Here is a 17,059-nt window from a genome sequence, read left to right as displayed (position 1 = left end):
CAGATACTTATAAAACCATCAGATCTCATGACACTTACTATCATGAGAACAGCATGGGGGAAACTGCCCCCATGATCCAATTACCTCCACCTGGTCCACCCTTGACACATGGGGATTATGGGAATTATAATGCAAGGTGAGATTTGGGTGGGGAACAGAGCCAAATCATATTATTCTGCCCCTGGCCTCTCCCAAATCTCATGTTCTCACATTTCAAAACACAATCATGCCCTTCCAACAGTCCCCCAAAGTCTTAACTCATTACAGCATTAACCCAAAAGTCCAAGTCCAAAGTCTCATCTGAGTCAAGGCAAGTCCCTTTCATCTATGAGCCCATAAAATCAAAAGCAAGTTAGCTACTTCCTAGGTACAATGAGGGTACAGGCATTGGGTAAATACGCCCATTCCAAATGGGAGAAATTGGCCAAAACAAAGGGTCTCTAGGCCTCATGCATTTCCAAAATCCAATAGGGCAGTCATTAGACCTTAAAGTTCCAAAATGACCTCCTTTGACTCCATGTCTCACATTCAGGATGCAAGAGGTGGTCTCTGATGGCCTTGGGCAGCTCTGCCTCTGTGGCTTTGCAGGGTACAGCCTCCCTCCAGGTTGCTTTCAAGGTCTGTTGTTGAGTGTCTGTGGCTTTTCCAGGCCCACAGTACAGGTTGTTGGTGGATCTACCATTCTGGTGTCTGGAGGATGGTGACCCTCTTCTCACAGCTTCACTAGGCAGTGCCCCAGTGGGGACTCTGTGTGGGGGTTCCCACCCCTCATTTCCCTTCTGCACTGCCTTAGCAGACATTCTCCATGAGGGCTACACCCCTGCAGCAAACTTCTCCCTGGACATCCAGGCATTTCCATATATCCTCTGAAATCTAGGTGGAGGTTCTCAAACCTCAAATCTTGACTTCTATGCATCCACAGGTTTGACACCACATAGAAGCCACCAAGTCTTGGAGTTTGCATCCTTTGAGGCAATGGCCTGAGCTGTAACTTGGCTCATCTTAGCCATGGCTGGAGCTGAAGCAGTTGGGACACTGGGCACCATGTCCTGAGGCTGCACAGAGCAGAGGGCCCTGGGGGGTGGCCCACAAAACCATTTTTCCCTCCTAGGCCTCCCAGTCTGTGATGGGAGGGGCTGCCACAAAGGTCTCTGACATGTCCTGAAGACATTTTCCCCATTGTCTTGGTGATTAACATTTTGGATCCTTGTTACTTATGTAAATTTCTGTAGTGGACTTGAATTTCTCCCCCAGAAAATGGATTTTTCTTTTCTAGCCCATCATCAGGCTGTAAATTTTTCAAACTTTTATGTTCTGCTTCCTCTTGAATGCTTTGTCACCTAGAAATGTCTTCTGTCACATACCCTAAATCATCTCTCTCAAGTTCAAAGTTCCACAGATCTCTAGGGGGCCACCAGTCTCTTTGCTAAAGCATAGCAAGAGTCACCTTTACTCCAGTTCCCCAAAAGTTCCTCATCTCCATCTAAGACCACCTCAGCCTGGACTTCATTGTCCATATCACTATCAGCATTTTGGCCAAAACCATTCCACAAGTCTCTAGGAAGTTCCAAACTTTCCTGTATCTTCCTGTCTTCTTCTGAGCCCTCCATACTCTTCGAACCTCTGCCTGTTACCCAGTTCCAAAGTCATTTTAATATTTTTGGGTATCTTTACAGCAGCACCCCACTACTCCTGGTTCCAATTTTCTATATTAGTCTGTTCTCATGCTGCTATGAAGAAATACTGGAGACTGGGTAATTTATAAAGAAAATAGGTTTAATTAACTCATAGTTCTACATTGCTAAGGAGGCCTCTGGAAACTTACAATCATGGCAGAAGGTACCTCTTCATGGGGCAGCAGGCGAGATAATGAGTGCAAGCAGGGGAAATGCCAGGCACTTATAAAACCATCAGATCTTGTGAGACTCACTCACTATCATGAGAACAACATGGGGGAAACAACGCCCATGATACAATTACTTCCACCTGGTCCCACTCTCAACACCTGGGGATTATGGGGATTACAATTTGAGGTGAGATTTGTGTGGTGACACAGAGCCAAATCATATTAGCATGGTAGTGCATTTTTCTATAGCCTTGTTCAGCTACGTGGGTGCAGGCACACAGTGGGAGAAGAGTTGTATTTTCCTAGGCCTAAAGTTTTCTAAGCAAGTATAATGAGAGAGAAGCGAGAGGGTGGAGGGTGTACGCAAGAGAGTTTTCATAATGGTAGAGTATGGCATTTAAACCGAATCAAGGAAATGAGGACATGAAGTGGGGAGGGACAGTGAGCAGATGGTACAATTAATGGATTGTATTCCATAGAGGAGCTGAAGGATTGTTGTAGATGGGCACAATAGGGAGTGGATTGGAAAGAGAGTGGATGGAGGTCTGAGTAGAGGGTTCAAATTTGCTATGATGGGTGGTTGTAGATTTTGGTAATAATAAGGAATAGGGATTGACCCTTGGAAGATTGCTAGAGGTAAAGAATAAAATCACTGGAGAAGATCAAAGAGCAATGAGGGCAGTGTTGAAAGTAACATCAATATGGAATTGAAATTACCAAGAATGAAAACAAGCATATTGTTAGAAAGTGGCAGTGAGTCATGAGCTAAAATCTTTGACACATGAGGACGAATGACCAAGAAGTTGATAGATGTCTACAGAAAAAAAAAAGGAAGTGATGATGATAGACTGATTATATAGATTCAAGGCTGGAAGACTTTAGAGAAAGGGAGAGAGAATGGTATAAAAGCAGCAACGTGGGGCCGGCGCGGTGGCTCACGCCTGTAATCTCAGCACTTTCGGAGGCCAAGGCGGGCGGATCACGAGGTCAGCAGATCGAGACCATCCTGGCTAACACAGTGAAACCCCGTCTCTACTAAAAAAATACAAAGACAAAAAATTAGCCAGGCAAGGTGGCGGGTGCCTGTAGTCCCAGCTACTCGGGAGGCTGAGGCAGGAGAATGGTGTGAACCTGGGAGGCGGAGCTTGCAGTGAGCCGAGATCACGCCACTACACTCCAGCCTGGGCGACAGAGCGGGACTCCGTCTCAAAAAAAAAAAAAAAAAAAAAAAAAAAAAAGCAGCAATGTGGAACATGAAGTATTCCTTCCCCGTGTTTAAGCCTAGGAGTTTAGGAGGCATGAGAGAGATGGAAGTGACCACTTGAGACTACTCCAGTAGAAACGGAATCCTCAGGGGAGAACCAGGTTTCTGTTACTGAGTTTGCAGAAAAGTTGAGAATATAGAGGTTTTGCTGCTAATGGACTGTAGGGTGCAGAGTGCACAATGGAAGGGTTTCAAGAGTTGGGGACTGGAGAAAGAAGAGACATACCCTTATGACAGACCCTCGGTGGAGCCTGATGAAAATAATGACATTTTCATATGTAAGATACTGATTATTAACGATGGTGTGAGAAAATTCTTTCCCTCACTTTCTTCTATTACTGTTTTCCACAAACCAGGTCTCTGCCTGTGGCAAGTAGTGTGTCCCAGTTCTTTGCTCTGTAAAATGGAGCCAGCTCCTGGAACAGAAAGGGAAAGCAGATAATAAAGGGGCCCTCAGTCAACGAATACTGCAGAATTAGACATAGCCCTTAGCCTACTTTCTAGCCAACTGCCGTGAAGGAGAACTCTGATTTCTCCTTCTGTTTGGGTGGAGGTACTGGGGTACTTTTGGAGTAGGAAAGAAAAATCTTTGACAGGCCCATTTCAACTGCAGGAGACTTGGCACTGGAAAACTGTCCCATCTCACTCTAGTGTTAGCCCCTTTGGATTGTGAGAGAAATTGTGTCAGTGGATGGAGAGTCATCACCAACACTCCACCAGCCAGACTCTTCTCTAACCAGCTATCAATGAAGATTGGTTTTAAAGAGTGAAAGAAAAAAGAGAGAAAATGAATTTCTACCAGGAGAGATGATAAATGGCTCTTCGGAAACTTGTGCATACTCACAGGAAACAGAATTGTTTTCTGGCTCCTGTCATGGCCTCCTTGGTGGAGATGTCATTTTGCCGATGTCAATGGCTTACAGGGGACTCTCAGTGCTCGTGTGTGTCGGAAATTCTCATTCTGTAGCAGGGAATAAGTAGCGCATGTCCTAATGGAATCAGAGACATCATAGCCACTAGAATTAGAGCTCAGTCTTCTCAGTTCAATTTTTGTTTTTCAGAACATATTTCTTCAGCAATAACCTGTTTTCTGGCAACTTTCACCAATTAAAAAAATAAAATTGTGTAAGAGGAAGATGGCTTCAAGCCTGCCTATTACTGTCTATTTGAATTTTCTCTTTCTATTTTCTCAGCATGTATCTGCCAACATTTACACTCCTAAAGTCAAATTATGTTGTGACAGAAGAAAAAGAGAAAAGAAAATTTCCTCATGTTACTTGAGAATGAGGAGATTTTGGGGGTCATCAAGGGAAGCATGGAGACTTTTATCAGAGTGACTAGTGCATGACTAATGTAGTGGTAAAATCTAGGGTCTGTAGTTTGACTTTTTTTCCAGGTTCAGCTATGGGGCTTTGGGATATTGACTTCTCACAATGAGTTGCTCTTTGACAGATTTATGAAGGACTAATTTTCAGATCTGCAAATACTTTTCAAAGGCAAATGAGAAAGATAGCCAGGAGGAAGGTCAGCAGGCTGAGGACACAGGATAGGAGCTCTGCTGAGACAGACACTAAGGAAAGTCTAAACAAGAGGTCTCTGCAGGAAGGGGGCATTTTGGGGGATCCTTGGCTGCAGAAATATTGGGTTCCTTTGCATAGTTTTGCTTGAGAATCTGGAAATTAGGCTTGTCCCTGGCTACTGTGATTCTATTTTAAGCCCTTTTCAGCAGTACAAGAAGAACAACAAAAGTTATAAAGGAATTAAGCTTAATTGTATTTTCTCCATCAAAGCCAATCTTAGCCCATTTTTGTCTCTTCTTAGCTTACTGCTTCCTGGATGTCATCACATATTTGTGAAAACTTATCTTGCTTTCCATTACTGTATCATGTTTGATTTCTGCTGAATTGTTACTTTCAATGGCACATTCTGGTTATTTCTGGGCTCTTCCTGAGAGCAAAATATTCCACAATCCTAATTTATCAGATGAAAGGAATCCTAAAATTGATGATATACATGAGTAGTAAGTTATCTGAAAATATTTTTATTACCTAGATCTTTATCACATAATTGATTTTAAAATTACAGTTAATCTAGAAAACACCTTTTGGTAATTAATAAAATGTATTTACAATCTCTATTTAGGTTTGAATAGTTATAAGTAAAACATCTAATGGTCATTCAGTGCCATGCAGTTCACAGAATATTTTAGTGTTCATTATTTGTTTGATTTCACAAAAATTCTATGAATAAGAACAGACACTAATATCCTCATTTTACTGATGAAATTAAGGCCTAGGATGGTGAATCTTACAGCCAGTAGGAATTTGAATCCCAGTCTGCTGAGTCTAAGCCATGGAAATTGAAATAATTTATGTAAAGATAAAACCTTCTTTTGTTCATAAGCATGTTCAGGGCAATAATTTACCATGCATTTTCCAATCTCCGTGTTAGGTTGGCAAAGGTTGATAGCATATGTTACCGGGTTCAAGGTTTTGTGAGGACGATCCAAGTATGGCCTATTGAAGCACATCAGGGAGCATTTCTGGTATATCTTACTGTGAGGCATTGGTTAAGTCCACTAATAGCTCTGATTTCTCTCAGTTTTCTTAACTGTAGAATAGGAATGCTACTGCTACCTACCTGTTAGTCATTACTTCAAAGGTAGTTGAGTTGATCTAATGAAATAACTGATGTGAAAATAGTTTGTGGATGGAAGGAAGTATTCAGGAGCTGGGGATGTTGCTCATCACCACTATCTCGGACAAAAGGTCTAGGAGGGAGGAAAGTGGGATTCAACTGGGCTTCATGTGCATACTTAGGGGATGAGTTTTTCTAAGGTTTATATTTCTCCTGTAAAAATGAAAGAGAGGAGACTATGTGAAATAGGCAAAATTTGTCTTAGAACACTCTCTGGGGTGTCTCTCAGACCCTCTCCACTCTTGTCTCTCTGCCCCACTCCTAGACCTTCCTTCCATAGCTGATACTGCTGGAAAATTCTTTTTCTTTCTTTCTCTCTCTCTCTTTCTTTCTTTCTTTCTTTCTTTCTTTCTTTCTTTCTTTCTTTCTTTCTCTCTCTCTCTCTCTCTCTCTCTCTTTCTTTCTCTTTCTTTCTCTCTCTCTCTCTCTCTCTCTCTCTCTCTCTCTTTCTTTTTTAAGATGGAGTCTCACTCTGCTGCCTGGCTGGAGTGCAGTGACGTGATCTTGGCTCACTGCAACCTCTGCCTTTCAGGTTCAAGTGATTCTCATGCCTCAGCCTCCCAAGTAGCTGGGATTAAAATTAGCTGGGTGCCCGCTACCATGTTCAGCTAATTTTTGTATTTTTAGTAGAGGTGAGGTTTCACCACATTGGCCAGGCTGGTCTCAAACTCCTAGCCTCAAGTGATCCGCCCGCCTCAGCCTCCCAAAGTGCTGAGATTAAAGGCGTGAACCACCGTGGTCGGCCTGGAAAGTAACTTTTTCTAAGAGATAGTTGATAGTGATTTGAGGTTTTTTTTTTTTTTCAAGGCAGACTCTCGCTCTGTCTTCCAAACTGGAGTGCAGTGGCATGATCAGCTCACTACAGCCTTGACTTCCTGGCCTCAAGAGATCCTCCAGCCTCAGCCCCTCAAGACAGCTGGAACTACAGGCATGTGCCACCACACCTGGTTAATTTTTGTATCTTTTTGTAGAGAGGGGGTTTTGCCATGTTGCCTAGGGTGGTCTTGAACTCCTGGACTCAAGCGATCCACCCATCTTGGCCTCCTAAGGTGCTGGGATTACAAGTGTTAGCTGCTATGCCTGGCTAGGCTTGAAGTCTTACTCTCCTCTTCTTCAAGTGATGTTTACCCATCAACATAATACTCAGAGATTCCATAAGAATGACTCTACATTAGTAGAATTGTGGAGTCGTTGGAAGCTTCTTGGAGTGGGTGGGAATATTTTTGTTTTGAACTCTCAAAACATAGCCTGATTATGGCTGCCTATTACCAGGATTGTCCCCAGAGAGAGACTGTCATACTCTGTGTTATTACATGCCGTATGAGAGTGTATCATAAATCCCAAAGGTTATTTTTATTAAAGTGTAATATACATAATATAAAATACACCATTTAAAACAACGTACAGTTTGATGAGTTTGGACAAACATATTCAACCATATAACCAGTACCACAGACAAGATAAGAGTTTCCACATGCCTCCATCCTCGGCCCAGCTGCTTTCTGTCATTATAGATTAGTTCTGCTTTCTCTGGAATGTCATATAGATGGGTTCATACAATTTGTAATATTTTGTGTCTTGCTTATTGTGCCATAGATTATGACATAGGCTTTAAGCAAACAAAATTCATCTCGTGACCTACTCCCTGTATGAACTATACATTTGTGGAGAATCTGCAGTTTAGTATACTGAATGCATACTTGGCTAACAATAGTCCATGTGACCATGGTAGCCTGGGTGTGTGGCATTCTGCTGTTCGAGTCAGAAAGAAATGTTTCCAATTAAAAAATCTTGGATGTCTTTTTTTTTTCTTTTTTTTGAGATGACGCCTTGGTCTGTCACCCAGGCTAGAGTGCAGTGGTATGATCTTGGCTCACTGCAGCCTCCAGCTCCTGGGTTCAAGTGATTCTTGTGCTTCAGCCTCCTGAGTAGCTGGGACTACAGTCACGTGTCACCAGGCCTGGCTAATTTTTGTGTTTTTAGTAAAGATGGGGTTTCACCATGTTGGCCAGGCTGGTCTTGAACTCCTAATGTCAAGTGATCTGCCCACCTTGGCCTCCCAAAGTGCTGGGATTATAGGCCTGAGCCACTGCCCGGCCAAATCTTGGTTATCTTTAGACAGTTATCAGCTACTAGTTAGTGGCAAAGGTTTAGGGATATGGGAGTTTGTGGACTCCTCTGTTTCTATTTGCAAAATTATTTTAACCTTATACTACATAACATTTTTGTTGCTGATAAGCTGGCATGTATATGAACCAATTTGATTCAATCAAATGGCATTTATTTTATTTTTTAAATTATAGAAATAATACATACTTATTGTAGAAAGTTGGGAAATAAAAGGAAAAGCACAATAAATCTTTTTCCATATTATCTCACAGAGAATAACATTGAATTTCTTGGTACATTTATTTGTAGGTTTTTTTTTCTAGACACAGTTTTTTATATAGCTATGATAATACTATATATACAATTTCGTACTCTTTTCTCATTTACTATTTTACTTATTTAATTTCTGTGTCATTGAAAACTTCATGAACATAATTTTAAATGGGCATTTATAGTTTACCTACTGTATAGATATAGAGATAGAGATATAGATTGATATAGAGAGAGGGTTTCATTGTTCAAAAAAATGAGATTTAAAAAGCACTAGAGATGTTCCCTTTAAAGGGACCCTGTGTGGTTCTTGTTTTCCATCAGTATGTATGGATTATGCTTACAACAGAACACAGCTATACCTACTTGATAGAAAAATGCACAAATTGGCTGCTAAATCAGACTTATGTGCTGGAGAGGGTTCTTCCTAACCCTTTTTTCTTAACACCTTAAGTTGCCTACTGGAATTTTCTACCCTGCATGTGTGCTGATTTATTCATGCTTCAGTGAGACTACTGGTGAGTTTCCATCTGTCGAATGTCAAATGGACAGAAGTGATTGGGATAGGAGGCCAGAGTTATGTTACTTCCTGATGGTAGCTGATGAAGAATATGGGCAATAAAGTTCGGAGTCTTTGCCTTCTGAAGGAGAGTAGCCCTGAGAGACATAGTGTCAACCATAATGGCTACAGTATTGAAAGCCTGTGTGTCTGCATTGGATGTTCACTGAGCTTAATGGAACTCAAAAGACACCTGCAGATAGGCTGATTTGCAGTAAGATCTCAAATACATCCAAGAGAAAACCTTTGGAGAAAGAACTGAGGGACCTGAATAGGTCCTAAATTGTATATGGAGTAACAATATTACTTTCCCAGTGATACAATGGACATAAAAATGCTTAAAAATTCAGTTCGGTTCTGCTTCATGAATATTTATTGAGCTGGCCACTGTGTGAAATATATGAGATGTGACTCTGCAGTAATGTGACTGATTTTTTAAAAACATGAATTCCTAAATTCACATATTTGATTATGGGCTCTTCTTAGAGATTTTAAATATTTTTCCAGAGGTATTTTTACAACTCAAAAATTTTCTAAGGCTGGGTGTGGTGGCTCACACCTGTAATTCCAGCACTTTGGGAGGCCGAGGCAGGCAGATCAGGAGTTAGAGGCCAGGAGTTAGAGATCAGCCTGGCCAACACGGTGAAACACCATCTCTACTAAAAATACAAAAATTAGCCGGGTGTTGTGGTGCGCACCTATAATCTCAGCTACTTGGGAGGCTGAGACATGAGAATTGCTTGAACACAGCAGGCAGAGGCTGCAGTGAGCCAAGATCATGCCACTGCACTCCAGCCTGGGCGAAAGAGTGAGACTTTGTCTCAAAAAAAAAAAAAAAAATTCTAACTCCTCTCTTAGAGCTTGCCTTCAACCTGCAGTGTATTTAAAAATTCATGTATATAATATGTATCTATGTGTGTGTGTGTGTATATATATATATATATGTAATATAGATTTAAGTTTTGTAACTAGTAGGTGTTATTTAGTGCTAAGTCTTATGAATGAGGTGGGAAATCACGATGGGTAATACTCTATCTAAAATGAAATATGACTGTAGATTACTGAGTCTGATTTTTTTCAGACTTGGTAAGGCTTCTCACTTTCAAAGGAGGAATTCCACTTGTATTGTGTGAAAAAGCAGCATTATTACAATAAGTTTGTTGCTTTTCAAATGAACCTGAAGGAAAATACTCATTTAGATATGTGCTCTGATGTGTTTATTAAAAGTTCTAACTCTGTATATAGAGCCACACCTAGAAAAGGCTATGAACTTTTTGTTTGCTAGGAAAGTGGTGTGGAAACAAACATGCTATCCTGACAGCAGGACCTGGCATTGATTACATGGTGCCAAAATAGGGCTCTGGTGATTGTTTGGTAGGTTAGGAAGCCAGGTGGCTGACTGGGCTCCCCTCTTCGATTTTACACATACCTTCTGTATTAGTCCATTTTCATACTGCTGATAGGGACATACCAGAGACTGGGTAATTTATAAAGAAAAAGAGGTTTAATGAACTCACAGTTCCACGTGGGTAAGGAGGCCTCACAATCATGGCAGAAGGCAAAACGCATGTCCTACATGGCAGCCAACAAGAGAGAAATGAGAACCAAATGAAAGGTGTTTCCCCTTATAAAACCACCAGCTCTTGTGAGACTTATTCACTAACACGAGAGCAGTATGGGGGAAACCATCCTCATGATTCAATTATCTCCCACTGGGTCCCTCCCACAACATACAGGAATTATGGGAGCTACAATTCAAGATGAGATTTGGGTGGGAACACAGCCATACCATATCACCCTCAAAGGTGAAAGTTTGTTTTTGTCAAAATTTTCCCTCTGCCTTTTCCCTTCAGGTTTTCTTTTGCTATTTCTTTTATCCATATTAGCTTATAAGAAAAGGGCTACATCACTGAAAGACCTTGAGTTGAGTGTTTTTGTGTGTGTTAGATTTCTCTTAATTCCATGCTATCACAATACTGATTCTAGAAATGGGAAGTAAAGAAGGAAAGCAATTGGCAAGAGTGTTTAGGATGGTTTCTTAAAGTAGGTGGGTGAAACTAATTTGAACTAAGTTCTGGAGGATAGAGATGACAGGCATTTCTTCAGTGCATATGAACTTTACATTTGTATAATGGCTATACATTTTCTGTCTAATGCATGGTAGCATTGTCTTCTACATTAGAATGCAAAATACTTAGGGCAAGGGCTAGTGCTCCTGATCTTTTGTACCTTACAGCATGTAGCAGAGTGCAGGATGTACTCATCAAGGCCCAGCTAAGCTTTGGATGACCCTCTCCTGACAGAGTTGTTACTCCTCGGGTTTCATCACATATTTCTTTAAGCAAACTCTGTGTCTTGGTCAGCATGGGCTGCTATAACAAAATACCATGGACTGGGTAGCTTAAACAACAGATATTTATTTCTCATAGTTCTGGAAGCTGAGATGTTTAAGATCAAGTTACTCACTGATTGTGCTCCTGATGAGGACTCTCCTGCCTTGTAGATGGCCACCTTCCTGCTGTGTCCTCACATGATGAGGAGGGCAGTGGAGGGGGAAGAGACAGACAGAGAGATGGGGGTGGGTTCGGGGAGCCAGCCAGCACGAGAGCTCTCTGATGTCTCCTCTTACGAGGCCACTAATTCTATTGAATCAGGGTTTCATCCTTATGACTTCATTTAACCTTAATTGCTAATATAGTTTGGCTGTGTCCTCACTCAAAATCTCATCTTGAATTGTAATCCCCGTAATCCCCATGTGTCAAGGGTGGGACCAGGTGGAGGTGATTCGATCATGGAGGTGGTTTACTGCATGCTGTTCTCGTGATAGTGAGTGAATTCTCATGAGATCTGATGGTTTTATAAGTGTCTGGCATCTCCCCTGCTTCCACTTACTCAGTCCTGCCACCCCATGAAAAGGTGCCTTTCACCATGATTGTAAGCTTCCTGAGGAATGTGGAACTATGAGTCTATTAAACTTCTTTCCTTTATAAATTATGCAGTCTCAGGTATTTCTTCATAGCAGTGTGAGAACGGACTAATACAATTACTTTCTCCAAATATAGCCACACTGGGGGTTAGGGTATCAACATATGAATTTGGGGGAGGCACAGTTCAGTCTATTGTACCCTGGAACATATTATGTGTGTTGTAACAATTTGTTTATGTCTGCTGCCAGTGGACTGTGGTCTTCTTAGGTGCTATGCACTGTGCCGGGCATTGAGAATCACAAAGATGGATCCTGCTCTCAAGGAGTTGTATTAATTTTCTATTGCTACTGTAACAAGTTACCACATACTTAGTGTTTTCAAACAACACAGATTTATTATCTTACAGTGCCGTGTGTTAGAAGTCTGATGCAGGGCTGGTCATGGTGGCTCATGCCTGTAATTCTAGCACTTTGGGAGGCCAAGGCAGGTGGATCACTTGAGGTCAGGAATTCGAGACCAGCCTGGCCAACATGGTGAAACCCTGTTTCTACTAAAAATACGAAACAAAAAAAATTAGCTAGATGTGGTGGTGCACGCCTGTAGTCCCAGCTACTTGGGAGTCTGAGGTGGGAGAATCGCTTGAACCCAGGAGGCAGAGGTTGCCGTGAGCTGAGATTGTGCCATTGCACTCCAGCCTGGACGACAAAGCGAGATTGCAGCTCAAAAAAAAAAAAATTTTTTTTTTTGGAGGCTCTGAGGGAGAATGTGTTTCCTGCCTTTTCCACTTCTAGAGGCTGCCTGCATTTCTTGGCTTATGGTCCCCTTTCTCCATGCATCTCTGGGACCCTTCCCCAGTTATATCTCCCTCTGATGCAGATTGGAAATGTTCTCTGCTCTTAAGAATTCATGTGAGTAGAGTGCATCCACTTGGATAATCTAGAATAATCTTCCCATCCCAAGGTCCTTAATTATATCTACAAAGGCCCATTTGCCACTTCAGGAAACATTCACAGGTTCCAGGGATTAAAATGTGGGCATCTTTGGGAAGGGCATTATAGTGAAAGAGAGGGACATGCAAATTAGTGACTTAATGCAATATGCCAAGGGCTATAATGAAAATCTATTCAGGGTACATATATATATATGAAAAGCATAGAGGAAGATGGTTGAGAAATGATGTTTATAACTGAGGCACTGGCAGCAAGGATGGACAGAAAATGGCTTCTAGGAAGGTAGAATGGGTATTATTTGAGTACCAATTTGGTGTAGGGGATGAAGGAGAGAGGTGGAAAAACGAAGTGAGAATGACTTCCAGATTCTGGACTGGGATTAGGCAGGCTTCTCCCTGAGATAGGGAGCACACTGTCTCTAGTGTGAGAATGTATTTATAGGATTCTTTGATTGCAAGTAAAAGAAATATGAGTTGAATTAGGTTAGGCAAAGAGGAGAATTTATTATAAGTTTATTGGTACAGAGGTTGTACAAGGAACTCAGGACAGGATTACAGTTGGACATCAGACATGAACAAGACTGAGGGTACAAGTACTATCCGGATCTTCCCTCTTCTTTCCCTCTGCTCCTCTCCTTGTGTCTTTTTACTTTTCTCTTTCTCTGAAGATGAGCACTTCCCTTCTACTGGTGAAATCTTACTAACCATAGTTGCCAATGTTATTCCTCACTTATAGTTCAGTCACTCAGACAAAGGCCTATCTCTCTCTCAATTGCATATTCCTAGGAAAGGGCTTTGATTGGTAAAGCTCGAGTCAGGTGCCCAATCTGGTGCACACAGCTATGGCCAGGGCTCAGTTTTTCTTCATGCCTTTCTAGCTTCATGACTGCTCTGGCTACAACCATGCATTGGATGGAGTGTTTCTTAGAAAAGGTTTCCTGGGCAGACATTCTAATAGAGATCCACTTCAGTGGAGATGCATTCAGTTTTATTTGTCTTTTTCTGCTGCTTTAAAAAAAAGTTGAGATGTAATGTACAGTAAAATGCACATCACTTAAAAGTTTAGTTTGAGGAGTTTTGACAAATGTATGCCCACATCACAGTCAAGACATGGAACATTTCCATCACTCCAGAAAGGTTCCTCATGCCTCCTACAGTCAATCTTCACTCCTCAAAGACAACCACAGTTCCGATTTCTATCACCATAGAATAGCTTTGCTGGTTGTAGAACTTCACATACATGAAATCAAACAAATATGCTCTTTGGCCTTTTTCATTCTACATAATGTATCTGAGATTGTTGCTATATCAAAAGTCTTTTTTGTGGCAGAGATTATTTCACTATATATACATACAACGTTTGTTTATTCATTCACCTGTGATAGACATTTGTGTTGTTTTCAGGTTTTTTTGATATCATGAACATTTTAATACAAGTCTTTTTAGAGTTGGAAGTGTGCATTAAATGCTGAGATTACAAAAGATGACTTCAGTTTTGAATAAATTGAGTCTGTAGTACTTGTAGGACACTCAGGTACTAGTCTGGGCCCCTCTTGGAGTAGTCTAAGTTGCAGAAGAGAGACAAGGTCTAGCAATGTAAACTTCTGTAGTCGCCAGCCTTTATGCAGAGTTAAAGCTATGGGAAAGTCCTCAGGCAGAGGACAAGCATTAGACAAGAAAATGCCCATATATGAAACCCTGAGAAGCATCAGTATTTGAGGAGCAGACTAAAAAGGAACTTTCTGTGGTGGCTAAGAGAAGCATGGCCATTTATCTTTGTGTCCCGATCATCAGGCACAGGACCCCCCACACAGTCACTTCTCAATGTGCTAAATTTCACAGAATGCGTCCAGGGTACCTGGTTCTGGATAGACCCGGTAGAAGGAGATAGACCGGGAGGGCAAATGGCATGAGGAGTCTCACAGGCCAGAGTGATTAAAAGAGTGTATCGGGGCAGGTAAACCCTACAGATTCTACCTGTGCTTATGCGGGGCTGGAGAGGACGAGTCATTACAGATGAAGAATTAGGTAAGGTCAGACCACTCAGGGCCTTAGATGGATGTCACATTGAAGAATTTAGACTCCAACAGGCCTGCCACCCTGGGAGGAGTCATCGCGGGTTTGGAGAAGGGCGTGACAGAGGAGATTTCCTTTCGGGAAGTGTAGTCTGGCAGCGGTGCCCCGGTAGTGGTGGTGGCGGCGGCGGTGCTGCTCTTGCTGGTGACCGTGTGGCGTTGTTAGCAGCGATAGTGCTTTCCACTGGGCTTTGGCTTGGTAGCCGCTGAAAGAGAACAACGCTGCCGCTGCTGCTGATTTCATGCCATTTCCTGACCCGGCGCTGTAACTTGGCCTCTGAGCCTTGGCCACAGAACGCAGAGGCTGTGGCATCTGGCCGCAGCTGGGAGGCAGTGCGTGCGCGCCTGGCCCGGTGGTCCGCTGGGAAGCCCGGGGCGGGGCAGCCGCGGGGCGGGGGCGGGGCGTCGCGGAGCGAGGCCTCGCCCCTGCTCGCCCGCGCAGGCGCACTGCGGGCCGTTAGCTGTCAGAGCCAAGCGGCGGGCTGGCGGCGGGCTCCGACGTCTGCGCCAGGACCCGGCTGGCTGAGCCCGGCGCAGCAGCAGCAGCCAGGGCAGCGCGGCCCCTACTGCCTGTCAGGCCGTAGAGGCGAGCAGGAACCAGCTGGTCGCCGGCCCCTCGGGCAAGATGGGGAACCGGGAGATGGAGGAGCTGATCCCGCTGGTGAACCGTCTGCAGGACGCGTTTTCGGCGTTGGGACAGAGCTGCCTGCTGGAGCTGCCGCAAATCGCTGTGGTGGGCGGCCAGAGCGCCGGCAAGAGCTCGGTGCTCGAGAACTTCGTGGGCAGGTGAGCGCGCAGGGCGCGGAGTAAGGATGCGGCAGGGGGCGACGCCGATGCGGGCCGTTGGAACGTGGACGGGCAGCGGGAGCCAGAGGGTGGATGGACCAGGCGCTGCGGTGGAATGGGGGGCAGAGTGGCGGTGTCCGTGGGGCGGGCGGGGTCCTCCAGCTCTGGGCATCCTCCGTCCCCTGCCACCCCCCGCCTGGTGGCCCTCCTGCCTGCCTTTCATCGTGCGATACAAAGCCATTTCCTCCCTGTCCTCCAGTCGGGGAGTCGGGGGAGGGGTCCGCCTGGGGATCGACCCCCACCCCCTCGGTGCGCGCCAGCCCCGGGCAGCCTCCCTGCGTAGCGCGCCGAAAGCTTCCCAGTGCCCCTCTCCTGTTTTCCCGGCTCAACACCCCCCTCCTTTTCCTGTCGCCCTCCGTGAGGCTCCCTGCGAGACTGTGGGGCTTTATCCCCCGAGCCCCCTCCCTTAGGTGGAGATGCTTTCCTTCTCGCCTGGGTTCTCGTTCCTCTCAGCTGTCTACTGTTGCCTGCCTCTAGCTGGGGAGGCGGGGTGCGAGGAGAAAGACGTCGTTTGTTGTTGTGAAGCTTTATCCAGAGACGCTTCCCCACCATTCTCCTCCCGGAGAGTCGAAGAATAAAAGGTGGTGTGTTTGCGTGTGCACCTATTCACAGCTCCAGGCAATTGTGAGAGAGCCCGGGGCACAGACTTGGCAGGGGGTGGACGTGGACTTGTGTTGTCCAGGTGCCATGTCATTCCTGCATCATCTCGGAACTGACCAGCATCTTTCTCGCACTCTCTCTGCGCCCCCTCCCCCAGCATCATCTTCCGTTCTCTAAGCTCCTATTTGTCTTGCTAGCCTTCAAGATAACACTCTGAATCTAAACTGTAGCTGTGGTTTTCCTCATGACTCTTAATACAGCTAAGGAATTAATTTTTGAATTGGGAATCAGCATTTCTTCCACTGAGCAATTCATGAGGGATTAAGTTACCTTAACGGCCTTGCCTGAAGAGTGCAGACATTTGCTAAGAAAAGCCCATTTGAAAGCATTATGAAAGCTGAAATCTGTTTCCTAGTAGTAGAAAACCAGGTAGAAATGTACAGTATCCAAGAAAAAATGCTGGCGAGATTGTACTTTATTCTTTTTATTTGGCTCATTCGTGACTTGGGATGCAGAAGGTTCCTGTTTCTGTTCCTTTTTTATTTTTTTGTTAGCGCTTGGCGATGTGTAAAATTTAGAGCTGGATGTTCCCACATTCCCTTTGGAAATGTTAGTGTTCATAAAGTACATATTTCTTTCTCTCAAATGATGTTCCATCTCTCAGATGATACTTTTTTTTTCCTGTATGAACTAGAAAGATAAGAAACCTAACAAAGTAAAATTGCTGACAATTGGCTTGTATCCTTGAGTAATTCACTAAATCACTACACCTCATTTTTGTATTTTTTTGGTTAATGAGCAAAGTGAAGGTAAAGCATTTTGCCTACGTCATCTTAGACTTCTGGTGAAGTGATGGATTTCAAACATAACAGTTACTTTCTTTGATTTGTTGCCAATGAAATTTATGAGATTTAAAG

General features: G+C 43.6%; 1 protein-coding gene across 8 annotated transcripts in view; it reads left to right on the top strand.

The window, feature by feature from the left end:
• The first annotated feature begins 15,143 nt into the window (after positions 1-15,143).
• DNM3 (dynamin 3) overlaps positions 15,144-17,059 on the top strand; it is a 600,443-nt gene continuing 598,527 nt past the window's right edge. For all 8 annotated transcript variants that reach the window (XM_012511535.2, XM_030823969.1, XM_003258880.3 and 5 more), the window contains exon 1: positions 15,144-15,482. In XM_012511535.2, coding sequence (XP_012366989.1) covers positions 15,322-15,482 — 161 coding nt within the window. In that variant the 5' untranslated portion in view covers positions 15,144-15,321. The remainder of the gene's footprint in view (positions 15,483-17,059) is intronic.

The sequence above is a fragment of the Nomascus leucogenys genome, chromosome 12 (assembly GCF_006542625.1).
Source record: "Nomascus leucogenys isolate Asia chromosome 12, Asia_NLE_v1, whole genome shotgun sequence".
NCBI classification, from domain to species: domain Eukaryota; kingdom Metazoa; phylum Chordata; class Mammalia; order Primates; family Hylobatidae; genus Nomascus; species Nomascus leucogenys.
The sequence above is the reverse complement of the archived record's forward strand: the minus strand, read 5'-3'. Positions and strand labels throughout refer to the sequence as shown.